Source organism: Fundulus heteroclitus, chromosome 19 (assembly GCF_011125445.2).
Source record: "Fundulus heteroclitus isolate FHET01 chromosome 19, MU-UCD_Fhet_4.1, whole genome shotgun sequence".
Lineage (NCBI taxonomy): Eukaryota > Metazoa > Chordata > Actinopteri > Cyprinodontiformes > Fundulidae > Fundulus > Fundulus heteroclitus.
In genome coordinates, this window is record NC_046379.1 from 17,015,706 (window position 1) to 17,039,452 (window position 23,747).

At 42.7% G+C, this 23,747-nt stretch overlaps 2 protein-coding genes across 4 annotated transcripts; one reads left to right on the forward strand and one right to left on the reverse strand.

Moving 5' to 3' along the window:
- Positions 1-83: 83 nt before the first annotated feature.
- rtn4ip1 (reticulon 4 interacting protein 1) lies at positions 84-13,783 on the reverse strand. 3 transcript variants are annotated; one of them, XM_036151102.1, is made up of 10 exons: positions 13,656-13,783; positions 13,272-13,483; positions 11,667-11,818; positions 9,501-9,569; positions 9,089-9,213; positions 7,977-8,025; positions 7,480-7,616; positions 7,183-7,366; positions 548-640; positions 84-470 (listed from the first exon to the last, which is right to left on the reverse strand). In XM_036151102.1, the coding sequence occupies exons 1-10, from the start codon at positions 13,682-13,684 to the stop codon at positions 351-353; spliced, it is 1,170 nt and encodes a 389-aa protein (XP_036006995.1). In that variant the 5' UTR covers positions 13,685-13,783; the 3' UTR covers positions 84-350. The 3 variants fall into 3 exon arrangements, with proteins under 3 accessions (XP_036006995.1, XP_036006996.1, XP_036006994.1); XM_036151103.1 differs by having other exon boundaries at positions 13,732-13,750; XM_036151101.1 differs by having other exon boundaries at positions 13,272-13,760.
- A 58-nt stretch (positions 13,784-13,841) lies between these two features.
- qrsl1 (glutaminyl-tRNA amidotransferase subunit QRSL1) lies at positions 13,842-23,544 on the forward strand. The gene is made up of 11 exons (XM_021308265.2): positions 13,842-13,966; positions 17,330-17,489; positions 17,576-17,674; positions 17,753-17,849; positions 17,958-18,119; positions 18,195-18,370; positions 19,140-19,252; positions 19,944-20,136; positions 20,232-20,349; positions 20,467-20,672; positions 22,844-23,544. Exons 1-11 carry the CDS (start codon positions 13,943-13,945, stop codon positions 23,056-23,058), a joined length of 1,563 nt encoding a protein of 520 aa, XP_021163940.2. The 5' UTR covers positions 13,842-13,942; the 3' UTR covers positions 23,059-23,544.
- Positions 23,545-23,747: the final 203 nt, after the last annotated feature.

The window sequence follows — 23,747 nt, forward strand, 5'->3', positions numbered from 1 at the left end:
GTCATGAAAAAAGTGAAATGAAAACATCACACTGTGTGCTGGGAAACTGTGCTTAAAATAAGAAGGCTTTATAAGCCAAGAAGTAAAAAAGGACGCAATGAAGCTTGTTTATTTTATCTCAAGCAAGTCGATAAAAAATATGAAATGTTCGCGAAGCCTTCTGAGTCCATTTTCAAGTACAAAAAGCCACACGCTGCAGTAGCAACAAACACAGTGACCGTAGTTAGGGTTGCTTGTGCATCTGCTGTGAAAGCAATAGAGTGAGCTGTTGCATTACACTTATTTTCAAGTAGTTTGTGTCCTAAATGTGCAAATGCATGCACATTCTCGTTCAGAGTCCATGCTGTACATCAAGAGCCCCCTTTGCTGATTTCCACCACCGTCTTTCCTCGGGCGTGGCCCTTCTCCACCTTCTCGAATGCCTGAGGGACCTGGGAGAAGCTGAACGTCTCCTCCACCACGGCGCGGATCTAACAGGCGTGCAGAAAGCATGCAGGTTTGTCATGTGTTATCATAATTTACATAAAAAATATGTGTGACATCATACCTGTCCTGCGTCCACCATTTCTCTGATCTCATCCAGCGCTGGGCCGCTCGGTGCAAAGAAACCCCAGCGGTAGTGAACTCCTTTGACTAAATGCTGCAGAAAAACAGAATTTAACTGTGTATTTTTTTTATTGAAATCCTATTACCTTTTTATTAAAACATCTATTTAAAAAAAAAACATCTATTTATAAAGGTCTTTAAAAATATACATGAAAAGTTTGATGGGCCCAGTGACTGGAAGAGGAGCCCGGTTCATGTCTAACAGCTGATTGGGACTTCCTGTACATCTTGACCAAAATGTTAACATTAACAGAGTGAGTTCCTTTATAAGAATGTGCAACATCTTGTAAAAGTATTTATAGTTATTCACATTTTGCCTCAAGGTTGAGTTTATTTTAACAGCATTTTGCATGATACATCAACAGAAAGTAGCATGTTATTGTTAAGTGGAAGAAGGATAGCTGCAGGCCTGTAAAAGCTCTAACCAATCCATGACCCTCGGTCCGAAGGACTTGGATTTGACAGAGTTTTGTTCCTGCTTTTATTCCCCTCTGTCCTACAAGCTCTGGGGGAAATCGCCTGATTTATTGGTTGTCCCACATGCCAAACGTTCTGACGCGCTCACGTAACGCCAGTGTCCATGCTCGTTCCTTCATAGTTTCCGCTTGCTGGCTGCACATGCGCACTTTTAGTGTTTATATATCCAGCTAGGTTAGCAGCTAGGTTAGCGGTTAGCCGTTCACTGTTGCGGGGGTCTGCCCAATAGTCCGACACCCAATTTCAAGATGAAAAAAAGTAGCTTGGTTTTTAGTATTGATTCTTAGCAGGCCTATGCCCAAATTCCTCTTATCTGTATCAGCAGTTACCATGCCTAGTACTCTCTGATGGCATTAGATTGAACTTTATGGTGAGTGCATGGCGAAGAAAACGAAACATTTCCCACATTAGACAGAATGGTCATGACTTAGGTTGTCGGGTTAGGGTTAGGATTAGGATTAGGGTTGTCAAACTATTGGGTTGTCGGACTAATGCTATGCACCGCTGTCGCTCCACTGCTGTCACCATAGACTTTGAACATTGCTGAGAGTCACAAGAAGCGAACCGCATACAACTTTATGAGAATAGGAAAGCCTACATAGAAAGTAATAAGACCAGATTGGATTTGGGAGACTTTTAGGACGCGATCCCCCTGAAGAGCAGGTAAGACGGTCTTGCGCACGCGCTATTATTCAAAAAGGGACTTGGGGAAACTTCCGGAAAAAAAATTAAATAAATAAATCGCAGACCCTAGCTTTAATGCTGATACGAATCAACTTAACACAGACTCGATTTTCCACTTCTTAGCCAAACGTTCTAAATTTTCACAAACACTCACATGCGATACCACGTGAGAACAATAAATGTTTCCCTTTTCGTAACAACCCGCAAACTGAACGAGTTACACGTGTTCACAAAAGTAGAACAATACGACTTCCATGTCTAATTGGTTGGAATTGAGGAGGAGTCAACCCGGTCCGCTTGTCCTACCCAGGGCACGCCCTCAACGCAGGAGAAATACACTCTGTCGGGGAAGAACTATCTTGGTACGGCACCTGTGAGGTTTTCTCTCAGTTACAGTTCACAGGATACAGTAAGCTATCCTGACTAACAGCACTATCTACGACCAAATCCACAACGCGACTTACTTCTTTAGGAAAAAACATAACTGTCTCTGTGATGGCTGATTTTTCCCAACAAAGGACTATTTGCAAAAGAAAAAAAAAAAGAAAAAAGCCACCACAGAGGCAGTTTCTTCCCCCAGGATGTATCTCTGATGAACTACCAGCTCCTTTTCAAAACCAGGCAGGCATGAAGAGGCCGAGCACCCACTTCCTAAAGGCTTGACCTCACTCAGACAAGAAGCTGAAGCTCAGCCTGGGTCCTGCCCCCTATGTTCTTACATTTTCCAGATGCACGTTAAGACTGAAATACATAATATACAAACAAGGAATGTAAAATAGAGAGATGGCAATAAATGGACTGGGGGAAATTTGTTTGGGACACACAAATACAACAGGAATAGATTAGGAGAGAAAATACATCCGTGTTTAATAATTAAAAAGTCTTTTACAAAAGAATATATATATATTTGTGTGGGAATAAATGTAGTGTAGAAGTACTTCTGTGGTGTTATGGCGGGCTTAGTCTGGGGCTCCATCCGAATACCCTTATAGTCTAGAGCAAGAACTCGTCAGCAAAAGTGGAAGTGCGTTAGCGGATCGCCATGACAAATGTTGTCCGAATAGTGCAGTCAGTCAGTAAGGACGTAGGAAAAGTAGCCTGTAGAATTCCTCCCACAGCTAGTTTTGCCTAGGAACCCTGCAATGTCCCTTACCGGCGCTAAGAACCCCTTAGGTATCCCACGATTAGGAAGAGCATTCCTGACGCAACCAAGTCTGTACGCAAGTTGTAATGACTTGCTGTGGCGACCCCCTGATTAAGGGAGCGACTGAAAGGACTCAAACTTCTAAAATTTTTACCTCCCACAAACAAAAGACAAAGATTTTGTATTTTAGTTCAATACATAAAACCCAGATTTAAAAATTTAAACATTTTAGCAACATCAAACTTTTGACCGCATTTGCATGTTCTTGTTTTACCATACACCTACGTACAAACGTCTCTGACTAATGCCTGGTTAGTACAAGTTGTGGATTATGTGGTGCAGCAAACTGCAAGAGAACTAACCATATAGCGCAGAGGTGCAAACTCTGCATGGAGTTATGGCCACCACAGAAAACAAACTAAGAGGAAGTTACTCCCCGCAGTGCATGTGTGGGTGGCATCACTGTGTATAAATAATCAACCATTTAATACAATGGACTTTTTCTTTCCAAACATCGGTCATTTTATCTATCCGAGTTGGGAAAATACAGATCAGTCCACCACACACACACACACACAACGAAGCCACAGTGCCTGGGTGGTGTTTGCGTCTGCTTCCTCGTTATTGTGCGTACAAATAACCGTGGGATTCTCCGTTTTTCTCACATCATCTGTAGTCTGGTTAACCCTCACTAACTTCTTACTCGACACTTGCAGGTTTTGTTTCTGTTTTATGTCAGGTATGACTTTGCACTTTTCTTCCAAACAGGATGTGTGCAGCAACATACTAGATGTAGCACCGCAATATTTATCTTTGTCATCTTTTGGCCAACTACAACGGGGCCACAAAGTCAGCTGTTGCATTTGCCTCTCAGGATTTTCTTTACCTTACTTGAATGTATGGATAGAAACAGAGATGTGAATTTTAAGGCCAAACGTTATATGGTGAAGTTGTTTATGGAAGTGAAGGTGCAGATAAAAAGGCAGTGCAATGCAGTAAAGATTGTTTCCATGTGACTTAACCAGAAATACCTTGATGGCTTTGGTGGCGACTGTGGCAGCCGTCTGCAGCATGCTATCAGCTATACTCATCTGGTCTGTGTTCAGGAGAAAAGGTGTCAGAAGGGTCATGTATTTAGCTCTAGTCCAAGGTTTAAGCAGGACAAGGGCCCATCAGTCAGGGTCACCCCCCTATGTTATCAAGGACCAGGTCAAATCTTAGTGTACAAGAGAAAAAAGGCGAGACAATGACTGAGGACCGCTCATAAAAGTATCTGGTACTTCCTTCGGCCTCTCACTGAGCACTTGTGAAATGCACCGAGGCTGCCATCGCGCCTCTGAGGGGCAAAATACTTCTGCCAATGTAAATAGACAACTGGCTGACTGTGGCTCAGTCTCCAAGGGAACACATGACGCATGCCGAGATGCTTACTCTGCATCTAGCTGCTCCGGGCTTCACAATACACTGGGAAACAGGCATTTTAACCCCAGTAACAAGTAATCGCCTTCATTGGTCTGACCCTGAATGCAGTCGAGTTCAGGGCACACCTCTCAACAGAACGAATAAAAGCCTTTCGGGCTTGTCTGGCACTTTTCCGCAGAGGCACACATGTGAAATTCAGATTATGCCTCAGGCTGCTGGGTCTGAAGCCGTCTGCGCCGGCAGTCATCACATTCGGCCGTCTGCACATTCGACCATTCCAGCGGTCAATTTGAGCCCCAAATGCCACGCTCACCGCAGGGTCCAGGTTTCTCTGACACGCGCTCTGAATCTGTGGAAACGTCCTGCTTTTCTCAACGCAGCCATTGCCACAGGAACCGTCCAAACTAGGATGGCCATGAACACAGACGCCCCTGCTTACAGGTTGGGGAGCCACACGCGAGGGGCTGATGGCAAATGGCGTTTGCCTCACATTAACTGTCTGGAGATAATGACCGTGATGCTGGCACTGACACATTTTCCGCCCTTTATCAGAGGGCACCATGTTTTGGTCAGAACGGACGACACAAAAGTGGCTCCATACATCTACTAGCAGGGAAAGCCACTCCAGGACAAGGGTGGTGAACAGGGGCGCAGATTTAGTGTCGAGGGGCAATCCCCGCTACAAGGAGTGGAAACTCCACAGTGAGGTGATATCCCAAATATGGGAGAGGGACAGCCGAGCGGAAGTCGACCTCTTTGGATCTCATTCTGATGGCACTCGTTCCGATAGCTCCCAGCTGGCTAGCTGAGATTGTCCCGTCACTGCACAGCGAGCCGTGGCCGCTCCCTCCGCGCAGAGATCTCCTGACGCCACATCCAGAGCACATGGCTCTATGGGCCTGGCCTGTGAATCTAGCTACCAGTGGGCTTCCCCAGGACTTCACTGATACAAATCAGAGTGCAAGAGCCTTTTCCATGTGCAGTGCATATGAGGGCAAATAGTAGCTATTCGTGAGTTGGTGCGCAAAAAGCTACGGTTCTGGGTGTGGGCTCCACAATGGCATGAGTGCAAAGTGCATCTGTTAATCTTCAACTGAGCTTATCTGGCATTACAGGAGCCCTGATATATCCCTTAGTGAGATACCGAAACGAATGTTTAAAGAGAACCGGGGTTAACGCCTTAGCCTAAAGCTTATAACGTTTAGGTTCCTTTGTCCAATCTGATTTTCAACGTACAGGTTCAAATATTAAGGAAGGGACCTCAAGTGGTAAATATTGGAAGTTACAATCAACTAAATGTACGTCTAGCCTATACCTACCCTCAAGTTCAATTGACACAAAAAACCCAGTCTAGAGCTTCCAGGGGACGATTCACAGAGTATCCCAATTTGCTCCATGTTTTGCATCCGTTTTGCTCGTGCCAACTGCTTTACATGTGCAAAATCACAACGCAGAGTGCAGTAAACAGGTATAGCAGGTGGGAGCCATTTGCATTTTTTTTGGTGGGTAAGGCATCAATTGCCACCAACTTTTGCTTAATTTGTTTTTTTTTTGGTGTCATTTTAAAGTTTGTGTCTGTAGCTTCCAGCGTTATGGAGGTTTAGCTGGAGAACTAGTACCACCCACTGTTTTTCACAAAGGATAAATATTCATGGCAGCCACAAAGTCAGAAAAAAAATTGGTTTTGTTCGATCTCATCAAAAAACGAAATGGAAGGGGCAATCACACAAACATACACACGTTATTGAAGCTCGAGTTATTTTTAAATAGCCGGGTCTGAGGGCATCAATGGCTATCTGCTGGGCAACTGTCAAGTCGGTTTGTTTCTGAACGTGAGATTGTGTTTTTGGGCTTTGTTTTTTTCCCCCAGACAGAATGGCCTTTTCTGGTCATCAGGCCGCGCAGCAAGAGAGCGTGTGTGTGTGTGTGTGTGTGTGTGTGTGTGTGTGTGTAGAGGAGACGGGGTGTGAGTGTCTGATTACAGCGGGATGATTGACTGTTTTTAAGTCTATTTTCTGCAATGAGCTCTATAATAAATTAAAACATAGGCCTGTAATAATACATATATGTTTTTTTCTTAGTATTAGCCGCAATTCTACATGGATTCAACGGGTTTCTTCCTGGAGTTTGATCCGTTGTGACAGAGGAGAGGAGAGCCTCTCCTACCTTTCTACTAATGCTGCTTTCTTTCCGCTCACTTTGAGCCCTCTGCATTTCAGCCAACGTTTCAGCTGTTCTATGCTGGGTTTCTCCATTGAAACAGGTTAAAATGAAACTCCTGGGACGTTGTGATCTTCCAAAATGATTGGTATTGCGGTTGTTGCCAATGTAATTTGCGCTCTTCCTGTCCGACCAGCCGGGAAACCGGCTTTCTCTGGAAAAATGTGACATCATTTGAGAACTGCCCTATTGTGTAGGCCATAACATAACATTTATGTGTAAAGTTTTTTTTTTTTTTTTTTAATAGGCCTATATACCATTCTGTTTTTTTGAGTACCATAAATGAATTCTATTTTTTCCATTAGCTGTAAGACATAATCATCAAAATTACCAGAAGTAAATGCTTGAAATACATCATTATGTGTGTAATAATCTAAATAAAGTTTTCACTTTTTGAATCCAATTACTAAAATAGATTATCTTTCCAATTACCATATATTCCAATTTGCTAAGATGCGCCTGTATGTCAAAACAGCTATTGCAGAACTTTGCTACCTGGATCTTACCCTGTGCCGCTTCTTTTTGCTATATAAAAAGTCCCAGTACAATCACATCCCGTTGATGTGAGCTGATGCAAATAAAAAGGCTGGGCAGTAAAGATCGTTTCCATGTCACTTAACCAGAAATACCTTGATGGCTTTGGTGGCGACTGTGGCAGCCGTCTGCAACATGCCGTCAGCTATACCCAGCTGGTCTGTGTTCAGGAGAAAAGGTGTCACAAGGGTGATGTATTTGGCTCCGGTCCAAGGTTTAAGCAGGCCAAGGGCCCATCGCTCAGTGTCCCCCCCTATATTATCAAGGACCAGGTCAAATCTTAGCGTACAGGAGACAAAAGGAGAGACAATGACTGAGGACCGCTCATAAAAGGTGGGCCAGAACTGGTTTAGATCGTCAGAACAATCGAAGGTAGGTGAAAAACGACTTACTTTTCGAGAGCGCTTAGCGGCTCTTCAACAGGTCCGGCTGTGTAGTCGACCACATGGTCCGCCCCGAGCCCTCTTACGAACTGCTCGGCATTGTGGGAGCAAGTAACTGTAACATGAGCTCCCCACGCTTTCAGCATCTGTACAAGAGTTCAAGCTTTAAACGGGGACTGAATCTCTAGGAGTTTTCCAGTCATACCAAACACTCAAAGTGCTTTTACACTGAGACTGCATTCACAAAGCCACTCTGACAAACTCTAACTCACAGATTCATTCACAGTTTAGTTGGCAAAATGGGATTAAGTGCCTTGCTCAAGGGCAAATCTTACATATGTAGCTGAGCTGGAAGTTTGAATAAAACCCACAATTCTTTCGACTGATACAGTCAGCCTAAGTAAATGTTTAGCAATTCCTTAATTATGAATTTTCAAAAAAACTATTAATATTTAAAAAAAAAATGTTTTTTTGATTAGCCCAATCATCAACATTTGAATACAAACCTGAATTGCAAACGTTCCAACTCCCCCGGATCCTCCAAGGATCAAAACCCTGCAAAAGAGGAGAAAGAAAAATACACTTGAAGATGTTGAATAAATCCCTATTTCTGGCTAATTTGATTAAGATTTATGTTTATGCTGCATTGACATTTCCTGTGTCAATAACAGTGCATGGAGTACTGAAACAAATCTGGAGACATCTGGATCTATGGTATTTCCATACCAGGGGCCATATTTAGAAAAGAGGAACCGGGGATCTTTCAGGTTACTAATCAAAACACGTGGGAAATGTTCGCCTGAGATTGCTGGGTGGCTTCTCCCTGCAGCGTCATTAAGATTTTAAATTTTTAATATTTGTTTTGTCTTCCTCTGTAAAACTAGCTTATGACTAAAAAGCCATTTTATATACAGTCAAAGAGCATTAGTTTCCCTTTTTAAAGCTAGTTTCCCACAAGCAGAGTTACTGTAAGTACAAAAAACTGTTTATAGTTATTGATTTTCAATTATCTGCAGGGAGACACAATGACTAAAGATTACCATATTTTTCTGACTATAAGGCGCACGTAAAATCCTTACATTTTCTCAAAAATGTATGGTGCACCTTATAATCCAGTGCGACTTATATATGAAGTTGTGTTTACTGACTGATTTTGTGTTAGGAACAGGGCAGTGTAGTCCTACAGGTAGCTCGCAGGAGAGAGCTGTGCACGCGGAGTGGAGGAGTGATATTACACATTTGGTAAGAATATTTAATGCGCCTTATAATCCAGTGCAGTTTATGTGTGGACAAAGACACATAGACAAGTTAATTCACAGTACGCCTTATAATAAGATGCATCTTATGGTCCGAAAAATATGGTGGTAAAGACTTTTAGAAGGGAGCTTGGAGCCTAACTCTGATCTTATATACTTTCAGTCCCCTCTGACACTGTGCCTTGTCGTCAGTTTTCAATAAAATAGCTTTAAGTAAGACAAGGAGTCGGTTTTAAGGCAACCATGTACCAAACGAAATACCCCATTTCCCCCCTGATGTAGATCAAACCCACTCTGACACCATAAGGCAACCTGACCCACCCTAACGTTTGCCTGAAGTGTGTGTGTCCGTGTTGCCTCACCGTTTGTTGGCACAGTTGTCCTTACTGAGTCCACCCGTGTTCACCAGCGCAGACCAGGCTGTGGTCGCCACATAGGGAATGGCTGCTGCCTCTGTGTGACTCATTGACTTTGGTTTGTGGGATATCTGAGCAGAACACACAACACTATTTTCAGTACAGGTTCTTTGGTCAGACTGTTTTTAATACGAGATAGCGGTACTTTACTTTTCGAAGCCTCTTATTTGCTTGTATGCTAACCTGTCGATGTTTTCACAAATTGGCCTTATGACTGAGCTAAACAACAATAAACAACAGAAAGCAAATTGCTCGGTTCACCTTACCAACACCGACAAAACTCAACAACGCAATCAGGAAATCTGAACACTAAGTTGATACATTTACAAGAACAATACTTCAGGAATAATATGCATACCTCATTGGCACTTAGAACCACAAACTCAGCCAAGCTGCCCTGCTTCCATGGTGGAATCGCTGCCCACACCTGGAGGACAAACACACCAACACAATGTTCACCAACAGTGGAAAATAACAAGGAAATGCAAGACGTCTTTTAAAAATCTAGGAGAACAATTAGTCAAGGTCACTTCATTATTACTAGAAGAACATTTATAGACACTAGTGGCGGATTAAACTTTTACACAGTAATGCATCTTGCAATATCAGGATAGTCAGTCCATAGAGCTCAAAAAACAAAAATGACCTTATCAAGTTAAAACTTGTTAAAATGACACCCACTAACCTACTTGTGAATAAATAAGGGGAAATGTTGTGACGTCACTTCCACTTTAAGCTGATGACATTGTAAATCACTTCCCTAGACATATTTCTGTGAAAACCTGTAAATATATTCATATGCCAACGATATCAGAGAAGAACAGCTGAGTCATGTGTGAGCTGTTTTAAAGACAGAGGAGGCAAATCTTTCAAACAGCTTGATAAGCTCTGTCTGAGAATATTTTAATCAGAAACCCCAAGTCACTAAAGAGCTGGCACCAACTTTCAAGTATCCAGGTGTTTCAGTTTGTTTTAAAAAATAAAGCTCCTATTATGATTTGTATCATTTTGTAAAATAAAAAAGGCGTAAATTCAATTTACGATGATATACTCTACATGATTTTATCTGTTTATCATCTCTGCAGCACAAGGTTCTGTGCTTGGTCCTCCACTCTTTGTCCTCAATCATTTTCCACTGTTTCTCCATTTCAACTCCTATGCTGACGACATCCAGACATTCATCTCTCCCAAATGCATAAGACCCACACCATTCTCATTAGTAGTCTCAGAAAAATGAAATCTACAATAAATCAGCCATGTTAGAAACTTCTGCCTCACTATTGACCAGTTCATGCAAGGCCCCTCCATACAAGTTTGTAACCATGGAGGAATCTCTGGCTCTTCTTCTCTGCCTCTGAAACCTTCATCCCCTCTAGACACGATTACGGGAGCAGCACCCTCAACATTGCACCCTTCTAACTCCTGAATAAAATGTAGTACATCCAGAACCTCCAAACTTCATGTAGCCTTCGTAGTAGCTCAACAGTGCGCAGAGAGCCTCATGGAATGGGTTTCAATGGTCGAGTAGTTGCATTCAAGTGCAATGCAAAGAGTCGAATGCAGTGGTGTGAAGCACGCCGCCACTGGAGACGCGTTCTCTGGAGTGACGAATCACGCTTCTGCATCTGGAAATCTGATGGACGAGTCTGGGTTTGGCGGTTGCCAGGAGAACAGTACTTGTCTGACTTCATTGTGCCAAGTGTAAAGTTTGGTGGAGGGGGGATTGTGGTGTGGGGTAGTTTCTCTGGAGCTGGATTTGGCCCCTTAGTTCCAGTGAAAGGAACTCTGAAAGCTTCAGCATACCAAGAGATTTTGGACAATCCCATGCTTCCAACTTTGTGGGAACAGTTTGGAGCTGCCCCCCTTCCTCTTCCAACATGACTGTGTACCAGAGCACAAAGCAAGGTCCATAAAGACATGGATGGAAGAGTCTGGTGTGGATGAACATGACTGGCCTGCACAGAGTCCTGACCTCAACCCGATGGAACACCTTTGGGATAAATTAGAGCGGAGACTGAGAGCCAGGCCTTCTCGTCCAACGTCAGTGTGTGACCTCACAAATGCGCTTCTGGAAAAATGGTCAAAAATCCCCATAAACACACATGTGGGCAGCCTTCCCAGAAGAGCTGAAGCTGTTCTAGCTGCAAAGGGTGTACTGACGTCATATTGAACATCTATGGATTAGGAATGGATCATTTAAATGCATATTTGAGTCAAGGCATGTGAGCAAATACTTCTGGCAATATAGTGCATTTGAAAAAGTAGGACAGAATCAGCAGCCAGAGTGAACTTCAAGTGAAATTCATACCTTTTTAAGTTGGCCAAGCAATAACTACTCAAGGCATACAGTATGTTACATTGCTGCAATTTGTCCACACAGAACAATAACGTACACATAATTCAGATGAAGCTCCTTATGTGTTGTAAAACTCATTTGCAATTTCTTATCACTGCACTGGAACGGTTAAGACATAGTCTGACTGACTACATACTCGACATAGACATAAAATCATTTTTTGCTTACCTCGTCCCTCTCTCTGAAGTACTTCACATCCAGGCCACACTCCATGACGACGCCGGACACGTCTCTTCCCAAAACGAGAGGGAACTCGTTGCCCGACTGCATGATGTTCAGAGGGTCTCTTTTCATGGCCAGCGTAGCAGAGCCATAGCCACCTGGAAGTGACGACGTGGTTTTAATGTTTTTAAAGTGAAAAGCTTTGAATTACTCTAGTGGAGAGGGCAGTCAAAATGTTACTGAAGACCAAAAGCGACAAGATCAGGGACAGGGAGTGAAGCTCAAAGCCAGAACTTTTTTTTCCCCCACACACATTTTAGCTTGACTACCATCACAAAAATATTCATGCATGATTAAATTGCATGCACTTTTCAAATTCAGGGGTAGATTTCAAAAATGTATTTTGAAATTTTTTCAAATTCACACACAGGCAACTGTGGCTTGAAGGGTTCAGTAGTCGTCTTGCAATCGGAACGTTGTGGGTTTGATTCCAGCTTCCCCTTGTCACACGTCAATGTGCCCCTGGGCAAGGCACTTAACCCCAAGTTGCCTTCCCAGCTGCGTATCGGTGTAAAAATATGTGTGCGTTAGCGAGTGCGACTCGGTGAATGTGGCTCTAGTGTACAGCACTTTAAGTGGTCAGTATGACTGGAAAGGCGCTATATAAGTTCAGTCCATTTACACACAAAAATTAACATAAGAGTCTATATAAAGAAAACGCAATTTTTTTCCCCTTTTAGAGGCACTATAAACCAGAAATTAGTTAAAAAGAAGTACAGACACAGAACAAGTATTCTTCTATTACATAACTGTGCTGCTGCAATAAAAGACTAAAGAAAACATGTACATTTGAAAAGCTAATAATCAAAGAACAGGGCAATAATAAATAACCCTGTTAATAATCCCATTAAGGTGGTGATAAGCGATTGGGTTCTTTTCTCAACAGCGGCGGAGCCAGGCCTTTCAATTTGGGGTGGGGAGGGGGTGGTGGACACAGGGGGGCCAGGGTATCTGCCTTACACCTCTATAGGTGTGTGCACCAGAAAGGACGAATAACTGGGTTATTAATGTTTTTAGATATAGATGTCCATAGATTTTGATGTATTATAAATAAATAGGTGTTATATATATATATATATAAATATATATAAATATATATATATATATATATATATATATATATATATATATATATATATATATATATATATATATATTCAGATTATAGATGTCTGTGTCTATCTATCTATCATAGATAGATAGATAGATAGATAGATAGATAGATAGATAGATAGATATCTGATACTGTTTAAGTGACTGCAGATTTGCCACATTTAACAAGGCAGCATAGGCAGAACCCGCCCAACGACGCGTCTACGTATATGATGTCTATGATTCCCCCCCCCCCCCCCCCCCCCCCCCCCTCTCTCATGTCAAGTCCACGGGGTTATACCATTCCACAAAACCACAATTGTTCGTTAGAAGCTGTGGCTTAATGGGAGGAGCTGAAAAAAAAGAAGAAAAAACCCAACAGTAAACGTGCAGTCACCATCTGAATGCGTCTTTCTCTTCTTTATTCTCACCGATCTCTGCCTGAAGATTGAAACCCACCTCTCATGCTGACATCCAGCGGGTTCAGTCCTGCTGCAAACACCTTCACGATCACCTCGTTGGGGTAGTTGATGACGGGGAAGCTGGCGTTATTGGTGAATCGCAGCACGTCATTGTTCCCATACTTATCAATAACCCAGGCAGGCATGACTGTCATTGCCCTGCTGGAGGTCCGGAGCAGTCTGCTCTGGCTCCTGAGCCAGGCAGGCGGTCTGTGATCACAGAGGGATTTACTGAGGTTTAAAAGTAACCTTCGGTGCGTCAAATATCCAACAGAAGTCATGTTTACAGTCTCTCGATACAAATAAAATGTCCCGTCTGGTAACCCGTACGACAGCTAAAGCAGTCCGACCTGTGTAGCTATAAGCTACTCTTCGCTCTTACCGAAAGTATTTTACGTTCATATAAAACATGCTCAATATTTAGGGAGCAGAAAAGCGAGCAATCCAACTGTTTGAACCATTTCAAATCAGCGTCCTATTCTTCGGTAACGTTCTTCCTGCTATCCGACCTGCGGCTCCGCCAATCATATCGCTGTTTGTTCAGCGGCCGGCCAATCACAGCGGGCGCTGTTAGACGTTGACAGGAGAAGCAGACATGGCGACTTACAGGCGTCGCACACTGCTAATGTTGATGTTATTTTGAAGGGTGACCGGAGAAAAGCAGCAAGCATGCTCGGCCTGACTTTAAAAGAGGTTAGTGCGGCCACTCCTCCACCGATTCACGGTTTTATTTAACTGGCCATTTATTTGCGTCACGGTCTGTAGGACAGTTTCGTTTAATACATAGACATGATCTCTATCTAAGACAGTCAGTGTACGTTAGTAGCAAACTTCATAATAAAAACAAAAATAGTTACAGATGCAAAGGAATATCTCCACATCTTGCTTTAATTGGATGAAGAATTAAAACATGAAAGTGTTGCTCTTATAAAGTGTAGAAAAGCTCTTGTGTCCTTTAAAAGAATGTTGCAGCACGACTTAATTTTGTAAATATGTATTAGAATGAGCTACAAGACTCCTCGAACAATGTGCTTTGGACAGATGAGACCACGTTGGCGATGTCTGGTTATAATTCACAGCGCTATGTTTGACGAAAGCCAAACACAGAACACCACCTTTAACGCCTCACAGCTAGTATCAAGCATGGTGGTGGAGGTGTGATGATTTTGGCTTAACTGACATCCTCAGTGCTTGGGAGCCTTTTAGTCCTGTGCAAATGCAGTCTTGAAATTTCCTTAGCATTAAAATATTCCAGAGTCGACTGTTAGTGATTACAAAGTGGAAACGATTGGGAGCAACAGCTTACGCAGCCGTGAAGTGGTAGACATGTAAAATGACGAGGCGAAGTCAGCGGATGCTGAGCTAAATAATGCAGTATTTGGTCATTTGCTGGTTATCTACGTTTTTATTCTATACCCAGTGAGATATTTTTTCTCAGTTTTTGTTTTTTTCCAAAACATCCTACTGACCAAACATTACAAATTTAAAGTAGGTTTGCATTTATCCTTAATATATAGGTACTACAACAATGGCTGTCGCATGTCAAAGTGCTTTACGAAATAAAAAGCGAACAAAGTACAAAACACATTAAAAAAGAGACAAACATGTTAAAAGAAAGTATCAATGCACTAAACGTCAAAGCCCTTTTTAAAGAAATAGGTCTTGATTATGGCTTTGAATAGCGGCAGGTCAACGATGGAGCATGATTCATAGGAAAGACTATTCCAGGATGTTGGACCAGCCACTAAAAAAGACCAATCCCCCCCCCCATTGCTTACACCTAGGCAAGGCAAGGCGCAATTCAGTACAGAGACAATGCAAAGTGCTTTACATGATTAAAATATAGGAAAATAAAACAAAATAAAAGCAAGCAGGAATAAAATGTAGAACCAAAATAGAACATTAAAAACAGTTGGACTAAAAAAGTTAAACTAATGATGTTTCAGTAGAACAGTTTAACTAGAACAGTCAAAGGCAATCCTAAACAACTGTGTTTTTAATCTTGATTTAAAGGAACTCAGGGTTTCAGAATTTAACAGTTTTCTGCAAGTTTGTTCCAGATAAGTGGAGCATAGGAACTAAATGCTGCTTCTCCGTGTTTAGTTCGTGTTCTAGGGCATTTATAAGTCTATTTATAGACCTAGAGCAAGGCACCTCCAGCAGATGTTGACTAGCAGCAGCTGGTGGGTTTTCAGAAGAGATAGGGTGGCACAAGGCCATTCAGTGCTTTAAAAACAAACAACAGTGGTTTAAACTGAACCAGGAGCCCGTGCAGAGATAAAGGTAAAGGAGTGGTATGTTCATGTTCACGTGAGTAAAGAGCTAAACTGGGTATTCCATTACATGGCTTACTGAAGGCATCAAACAAAATCCATTCAGTTTCATCATTATTTAGATGGAGAAAGTTTGGATGGAGCAAATGTTTAATGTCCTTTAAACAGCAGTGAGTGGAGTTTACACCGAGTGGAGAATGGGGAGTGACCGGCAGATAGATTCGCAAATCGTCTGCATACAGGTGAAATGGCGGATTATGGGATGCAGTAATTGGCAGCAGGAGAAAAGCACAGGCCCCAGAATGGATCCCTGTGGCACACCACAAGGCCAGTGGAATCGAGGAGGAGGAGGACAGGTCACCTATCATGACAGAGAACGATCTGTCCGTTAAATAGGACTTAAACCACTAAAGCACAGCTCCCTAAAGGCCATCCTGCTGAGCCAGATGAGGGATGAAGACCAGGTTGTACACAGTGTTTTTTGATTTTGTTGTTTAAAAAGAGGCCTGACCACGGCCTGCTTGAAAACAGACGGTACAGAACCTGAACTTAGGCAGCTATTAATACAAGTCAAGACACATTGACCATTGGCTTCAAAGGACTAATTGAGCATCTTGGAGGGAAAGACGTCCGGAAGGCAGCCAGTGTGTCTCGTCTGCTGAACCACCTGAAAGAGTGGTGGTTGCATCACCAGCTCAAACTGATCAGAGACAGCAGAGGTCACTGGTGGAGCGCATCGTTGGACTGTACTGCAAGCACACAGGCCATGTTCTGCTTGGTAGAGACTATTTAGTTAACAAAGTAGTTAAGGAAATCATCACACGTAGGCTGTGTGTACGTGTGACACAGTCTACACGTAGACTGATGGTTTGATTTCCACCAGTTGTAACTCTAATGGCAGAGTTGCAAGTGATGGAAATCAAATTAGAAAGATACTGAGACTTGACCCACTGAGCAGCATTTTCATTATCACAGAGACAGTCTGCCAGTATGAGAGACTGCCTAGAGACGAGCTTTCTTCCATCTGCGTCCTGCTTGTCTCCAGCGCTGTCTAATAGCCAGGGTGGTATTATTAGGCCAGGGGTCTGGCTTAGTTTTAGATGTCCGCTTTAGAGATGCGTTGGGGTTTAACAAGTCCAGTCTTTCAACAAAGGCAGCAGGAACCCGTCCTGCAGGGGAGGGAGCGGCGGATACATCCTGGGATCAAAGGCTTTACCACAGGAGGAAGGGAAATTCAAATATGATGGGGAAATGGTCGGAAATCCATGTGTCCCAAAACTCTAATAGACACAAGATGATCGTGAGAGATAGCTAGGTCCGGTGTTTGGTCATGTGTGTGCATACGCCCTGACACTGAGTCGAGCTGAAGGAATCCAAAAGGCTTTGAAACTCATTTTCCAGTTGGTTTGAATGGACCGCAAACGTGAACGCTAAAATCGGCATGTACTTTTGCAACGATTCAGCTAGTAGTTCTGAAAATCCTCCAGTAAAAATGATCATTAGTTAACGCATTGATTTGCTCTCCGCCACTGAGTCACAGATCTCCAACTGCAGATTAGTAACTTCTTGAGGTTGGGAAGAGTTAATGAAATATGTCAAGAACACTTTCATTGAAACCAAACAAAACGTGATGTTACTTCTGGAATAAGAAAATGGGCCTGTTAATTTACAAAGATTTATTGTATAACATGATGTAATTTCTTATAAGTTCACGGAACAGCGGTGAGGGGTTATGTTTATCTAGATTGCTTCTTTACGTCGTGTTTTATTCTTGCTCTTCCAGGTGTCGTCGGCCTTCAGGGAGGGAAGAATCTCCCCAACGGAGCTCTGCAGGAAGTGTCTGAATCGCATCAAGAAAACTCGGCCCCTGAACGCTTACATCACCGTTACGGAGGAGCTGTCTCTGAAACAGGCTCAGCAGTCGGAAGCGAGGCTGCGACGAGGTGTGGATACATGAGTTTTATTCTCAGTCCGGTCTGAGCGGAATCACTGGCGCTGTTGTTTTGAACGTGGTGGTGTCTTCTTGCAGGTGTCCCCAAAGGTCCCCTGGATGGGATCCCCTTTGCAGTCAAAGACAATTTCTGCACGGCAAACATCAGGACGACATGCGCGTCCAAGATGCTTGAAGGTGAGAGCACAAACTGTTTTCTTATGAATAAATCAGAATCAGTTCAGGTGTGATTAAAAAGCATCCCCGACGTTACAGGCTACACTCCGCCGTACAATGCCACCGTTGTACAAAAGCTTCTCGACCAAGGCGCCGTCCTCATGGGGAAGACTAACATGGATGAGTTTGCGATGGGGTAGGTCATTCACTTCCGAATCTAAGTCTGTAAGTAAATTAGATTTTAAAAAATCTGTGATAATGTTTTTATACAGAGTGAAGTTTGACATGTTTGACCTCGTCACAGGTCGGGCAGTACAGACGGGACGTTCGGTCCAGTCAGGAACCCGTGGAGCTACGCGGCTTCGTACAGAACACAGACGGGGGCAGCTCCTGACTCCGACTGGGTCATCACCGGAGGAAGTTCAGGGGGCAGCGCCGCAGCGGTCGCCTCGCTCACAAGCTACCTGTGAGGATGCACAGCGACTCTGACGAAGGAGCAAAAGTCATAACTGTACACTCATGTTTGCAAATCTTTTGCCAGGGCTTTGGGCTCAGACACGGGCGGTTCAACCCGTAATCCCGGAGCACTGTGTGGCGTCGTCGCCCTGAAGCCCACTTATGGCCTCGTGTCAAGGCACGGCCTCATTCCCTTGGTCAATTCCATGGATGTCCCTGGAATTATTACACGTAGCGTCAACGATGCAGCTATTGTTCTTGGTGAGAGACATTTATTTTTCTTCGTTTTCTTAGTATGATGACCATTTCGGACACTAAAATAACCTTACAGCCACCTTGTGCAACACTGATTTGAAATCTGTGCAATCTTAAATCCAAAAACAGTTCTTTTTGGCTTTTGGTTGCTCTCAGTGGGGTTGTGATTACTTTTGCAGGTGGCAGGGAAATATACTGTCAAGCTCTAATTAAGACTTTTTACAGCAGAACAAGATTCTCGTAGGTAAAGCTGGTGTAGATCTTAATCATTTCCATTTCAGTCTTCCTGTGGGTAAAAACAATTATTGTTAGAATTTGAAAACTTCAGTCTCTTTGTGTAGCTTTTCTTAACTATTATTTTTATTAAGGCCTCAAAATTAGACAATTAGGACGATTAGTTCGTCCATAACTACAATCATATGTGTCGACGTTCCCTCCGGGTTTGTAACTTTCGTTATTACCTAGATGTCAGAATAAGAACCAAATTAAACTTGTATTTTAATGTCGATGTTGCATTTGGAGAAATCTGTTTTGAGGAGGATCAACAGAATACACATACTGTATATCCTTAACATAGCTACAGTGGGATCAAGCAACAGCGTCAGTGTTAACAATCCAAATTACTATTAGTTGCAGATTATTCTTAAAAAAAAACGACATGTGGTATCATTGCACTGAAAAGACGCATAAAAAAAATTAAATGGTCTTTACCATTTTAGAAGCAGGAATAGGATAGAGCAGGTGTAACCTGAAAATGTGTTTACATGTCAAACAGGTGTCCTCCAAGGCATTGATGTCAAAGACTCAACCACAGTTCCTGCTCCATCAGCACTAGTAGAGCTTCCTGAAGACTTTGATGTCAGGAATCTCCGTGTTGGCATCCCTAAGGTGAGTTAATGCACCCTATTTCCTCAGTTAACTGTTGAGGCTTTTATCTACCTCCACTGCAATGGGTATGAAGCTTTAACAACCTTATTGCCACCACACACCTGATATGAAGTGGCTCTCTTTTTTTTTTTTTTTTAAGAGCAGATGGAGCATGGGCGAGACAAACACAGGGAGCCAAATACACGAACAGTCATTGTGCATTTTGTTTAAATTCTAAGGTTCGAAAATCCAATCAACAGCATTTCGAGAGGTTGGCAAAAACACAATTATAGCTGGATTGTAAATTAGAAACAGTGGTTATTTCTGGGAGCACCGGTTTCATTTTAACCAATTGTTCATGAAATCAGCCCAACCGTGCTACCTAAACATTTCACCACGGTGTTTATAAGAGGAAAGGGATCAGACTAATTTACTATCAAATCCTATTTTTCATCATCCATCCATTTTCTTACTCGCTTTATCCCTCATGGGGTAATTATTTTATTCTTGCATCCAAATTCCATCCATCCTTCCGCCCATCCATTCGTCCATCTATAAACTTCCTCCTTACAGCCTGTGTTTTTATTCATATTTAAAGCCTGAAATGTACCTAAAAACAAATGAGATCTCTAAAAACTTGAGGCAGGAATGGGTTCAGATGTGAAAAATGTGTAAGGAACCCTGACTTTAGCTGGTCTTTGCCGTCTTTCAGGAGTACCATGCCCCCGGCCTGTCTGAGGAGACCGTGGCTCAGTGGAGTCGTGTTGCAGACTTGTTTGAAAGAGCGGGAGCCCGGGTGGAGCAGGTTTCCCTCCCACACACCCAGTACTCCATCGTCTGCTACCACATCCTCTGCTGCGCTGAGGTGGCATCAAACATGGCCCGATTTGACGGGCTGGAATACGGTACAAACTGAGCTGCGTGGAGTTAAACGCGCCGTAATTCTGCAGGCACATCATGTGAGGGTGGTAAATGTTTTGGTGTTTTACTCCGAATCCAGGCCACAGGAGTGAGATGGAGAGCTCCACTGAGGTGATGTATGCTTCAACCCGGCACGAGGGCTTCAACGATGTAGTCAGGGGGAGGATTCTCTCCGGAAACTACTTCCTGCTCAGACAGTAAGACCTCAAACCGTTCTCAGTTTTCAGTCTCCACAACCAACCTCGGTTACGTACAGTGTCGGCTGCCGGTGCTTAATTTTCACAAAATGACCATGGACTTGTCACACCTTCCAGGAACTACCAGCACTACTTTCTAAAGGCCCAGAAAGTCCGCCGGCTGATCGCGGACGATTTCGGCCGCGTTTTCGGCTCAGGAGTCGACGTGCTTCTAACTCCCACAACTCTTACTGATGCGGTCCGTTACTATGACTTCACACAGGAAGACAACCGCACACGCAGCACACAGGAAGATATGTTCACCCAACCTGCAAACATGGCAGGTATGGAGCAAAACCCGCCCCGACCTCGAGAGCCGGCAGGAAGTGTGGGAGGATTTTAAGACTTTATGTATTTTACGGCACACAAAGCAACTCAGAGTGAAACCTTTCCGCATTTCAAATTACAACCATCAACTTCAACGCGTTTCATTGGCTTTCCACGTGATAAAGCAACTTAAAGTAACACATACTTATAAAGTGGAAGGAAAATGTCTCGTGAATCTGGATTCAACCCCCTTCGAGTACTCTGAAATGTCATACAGAAACAAAAGTAGTGTGGCATAACCGCAAACTTACAAAAGCACAGCCTTAAGGCTAGAGGAACGCTAGAAGAAAGCCATTGTTGGAAGACACCACTAACATGTCCTATTTGCAAGTTGCTATTTGCAAGTTGCTACAAGCCACAATATTTTTTACACAAATTACAATCCACTGTAGATACCAAAATATTTTCATAAATGTTTCAACAACGATCAGCTTAATTTCCAACATAGGATTTTATAATCCTTCTTTTAAATTTTTTTTTAAATGAATATTAAGCGTTGAACACTTTTTTTTTAGCTCTGAATTCAGTTTATTCCATGTGTTCAACCCAACAACAGAAATGCAACGCTGTTTCACATTTGTTCTAACTTAGGTAACTTCTTTAAATTATACATAAATGGTGCAGTTTTAAATTCAACCAAGTCCCTAAAATTTAAAGCTTTCATCTTAATGAAAAACTGGTATGTATGTTATTCATAGGCTGCTTTCTTTACAATCCTGATAGCTCTTTTTTTGAAAAATACAAATTGGATCAAGATTAGTCTTATATGTACATCCCCACACCTCTAGGCCATAGATCATATAAGGGAGAACCAAGGAACTATACAGGAGAAATAATTTTTTTCATAACTTGGACATAATATAGTTTATGTCCAACTGAGTTTATTTTGTATAATGATTCCAAGGAACTTAATTTCATTCACTTGTTGTATCTCAATATTATTTAATATAGATTTTTTTGTCCCCATCAATTTTGTTTTGTTCGGATTTAAGGTTAGTTTGTTTCAATCAAACCAATTCTTTATTATGGTTAATTGTGTTCCAACAATATTAATTAATGTCCTTAGTTTCTGACCACAACAGACTATAATAGTTTCACCTGCAAATAAAGTGAAATATAGCATGCTTGAAACCAAACATAAGTCATTGATATACACGATAAACAACACACGACCCAACAGTGAGCCCGGTGGAAGGCCGCAAGACAATGCTGGACGTCAATGCTGTTAATGTGGACATACTGAGTCCGGTTTACAGATAGCTCCTGACCCAAGAAAGGCCACACCTCATAATTTTATTTAATAATTCCTAATTCACTGTGTCAAAAGCATTGGTTAGATCTAGAAATACCCCCAAGAGCATTTTATTTGTTAGCTATCGCATTTGATATTTTTTGTTACAAGATCCACTAATGCTAATGTGGTTGTCCTATTGGGTCCAAAACCGCATCGTTGTTCACAAAATATATTACGTTTCTCTAAGTAATTATATATTCTTTTACGGAACAGCTTCTCCAAAACAATGGTGCGTTCATGAAGTAAAAAAGGCCATGCCCTCAGTGACACCATGATAGGTGGCAGTATCGTGCTGAGGGGATACTTTTCTTTAGCAGGCACACGAACATGATTCTGAGCAGGACGGGAAGATGGATAGAGCTAAATACAGGAAAGATGCGGCAGAAAACCTGCTAGACGCAGCAAAAGGCTTGAAACTGGAGCAGAGGTTCAGCTTCCAGCAGAACAACAACACACAGCTACAAAAGAATGGTTCAGATCAAAGCAGGTTCATGTATACGTCAGAGTTGTGGTCGAAGTACAACAGAAAATGTGTGGCAAGCTGAACTTTAGCCATTTTACAAAGAGGAATAATCATAAGTTTCAGTCTCTAAGTGTGTAAAGCTAACAGGGATACCTGATGCTTTTAGCCTTTTATTTGGAGGAACATTTAGAAACCATGTTCCGCTCCACAACAGTGGAACGTTATGGTTGCAGTGTGATCAAAATATGGAGAATAAGGGACGTGAATAATTTTGCAAGGCATTTTATACACAATGAACGGCCACACTTGTTACTGGAAAAGCTTTGTCAGAGCAACGCTAAATTCTCCATTTTTAACCGTTTTTACCACAGGGCTTCCTGCTGTCTCTGTGCCGACTGCTTTATCACGACGAGGCCTTCCCATTGGCTTACAGCTCATAGGCCCCGCCCTGGAAGACAAGAAGCTGCTGTGTGTCGCTCGGTGGATGGAGCAGAGGGTTGGCTTCCCATCCATCAATGACTGCGATGGCTCACAGGAGAGCAGGAATGATGCGGGAGTGACAAGGGAGCAGACGTCAGCTGTCTGAGGAGCACCTTTGATACAATCGGGACTATATTTCCTTTCAGGAAGTTTTATGTGGAGGTGTTGAATCACAGATTATGATGTCTTATGATGATAAAGTATATGTAATAAAGCGCAGCATTTAAAAACATGACCTGTGTAAAACAGTGTGCGGGTCAAAGGGGACGTTGCATCACATCCTGTTAAGCAGACTTCATGCTGGCATTCTTAGCTGCTTCATAGTTGCATTGCCAAAGCACTGTAGCTCATAATGAGAAACTGCGTTTCTCTTCTCTATGTGTGGTCTGCTGGGTTTTTGAAAGTGATTTACAGACTGGCTCACTAAGCCTCCATGGCTCCCTTCAGTACATTGCACACGCAAAAGCAAGTTTTAATCCCAAATGCTTAGACTTTCCTCATCTGCATTTTAGCGTTGGACAGTTGGTGGTTAATTTTTGAGACCGTTTATTCTCAAATCATGCGTGTGAGAATTAAAACACTTATAAAAACTGAACTAAAAAACATTTCTTTGTCTCAAATATTCTCACCTTATTCGTCCATCATCTATAGCCGCTTATCCATGCAGGGTCCAGTGCTGATCCCCAGCAGTCATGGGGCAAGAGGCAGGGGACACCCTGGACAGGTCACCAGTCCATCACAGGACCACCATAGAGACACAGCCATGCACACACCAATCCACATCATTTGCATGTT

Coding starts and splice junctions, on each gene's coding strand:
- rtn4ip1 (XM_036151101.1), bottom strand. CDS start 13,554: ATGACTTCTGTTGGATATTTGACGCACCGAAGGTTACTTTTAAACCTC. Junction 7,617..7,976: donor TTGGAACGTTTGCAATTCAG/GTTTGTATTCAA, acceptor ACTCTTGTACAG/ATGCTGAAAGCGTGGGGAGC. Junction 471..547: donor AAATGGTGGACGCAGGACAG/GTATGATGTCAC, acceptor CACGCCTGTTAG/ATCCGCGCCGTGGTGGAGGA.
- qrsl1 (XM_021308265.2), top strand. CDS start 13,943: ATGCTCGGCCTGACTTTAAAAGAG. Junction 17,850..17,957: donor ATGGATGAGTTTGCGATGGG/GTAGGTCATTCA, acceptor ACCTCGTCACAG/GTCGGGCAGTACAGACGGGA. Junction 18,120..18,194: donor GCCTCGCTCACAAGCTACCT/GTGAGGATGCAC, acceptor ATCTTTTGCCAG/GGCTTTGGGCTCAGACACGG.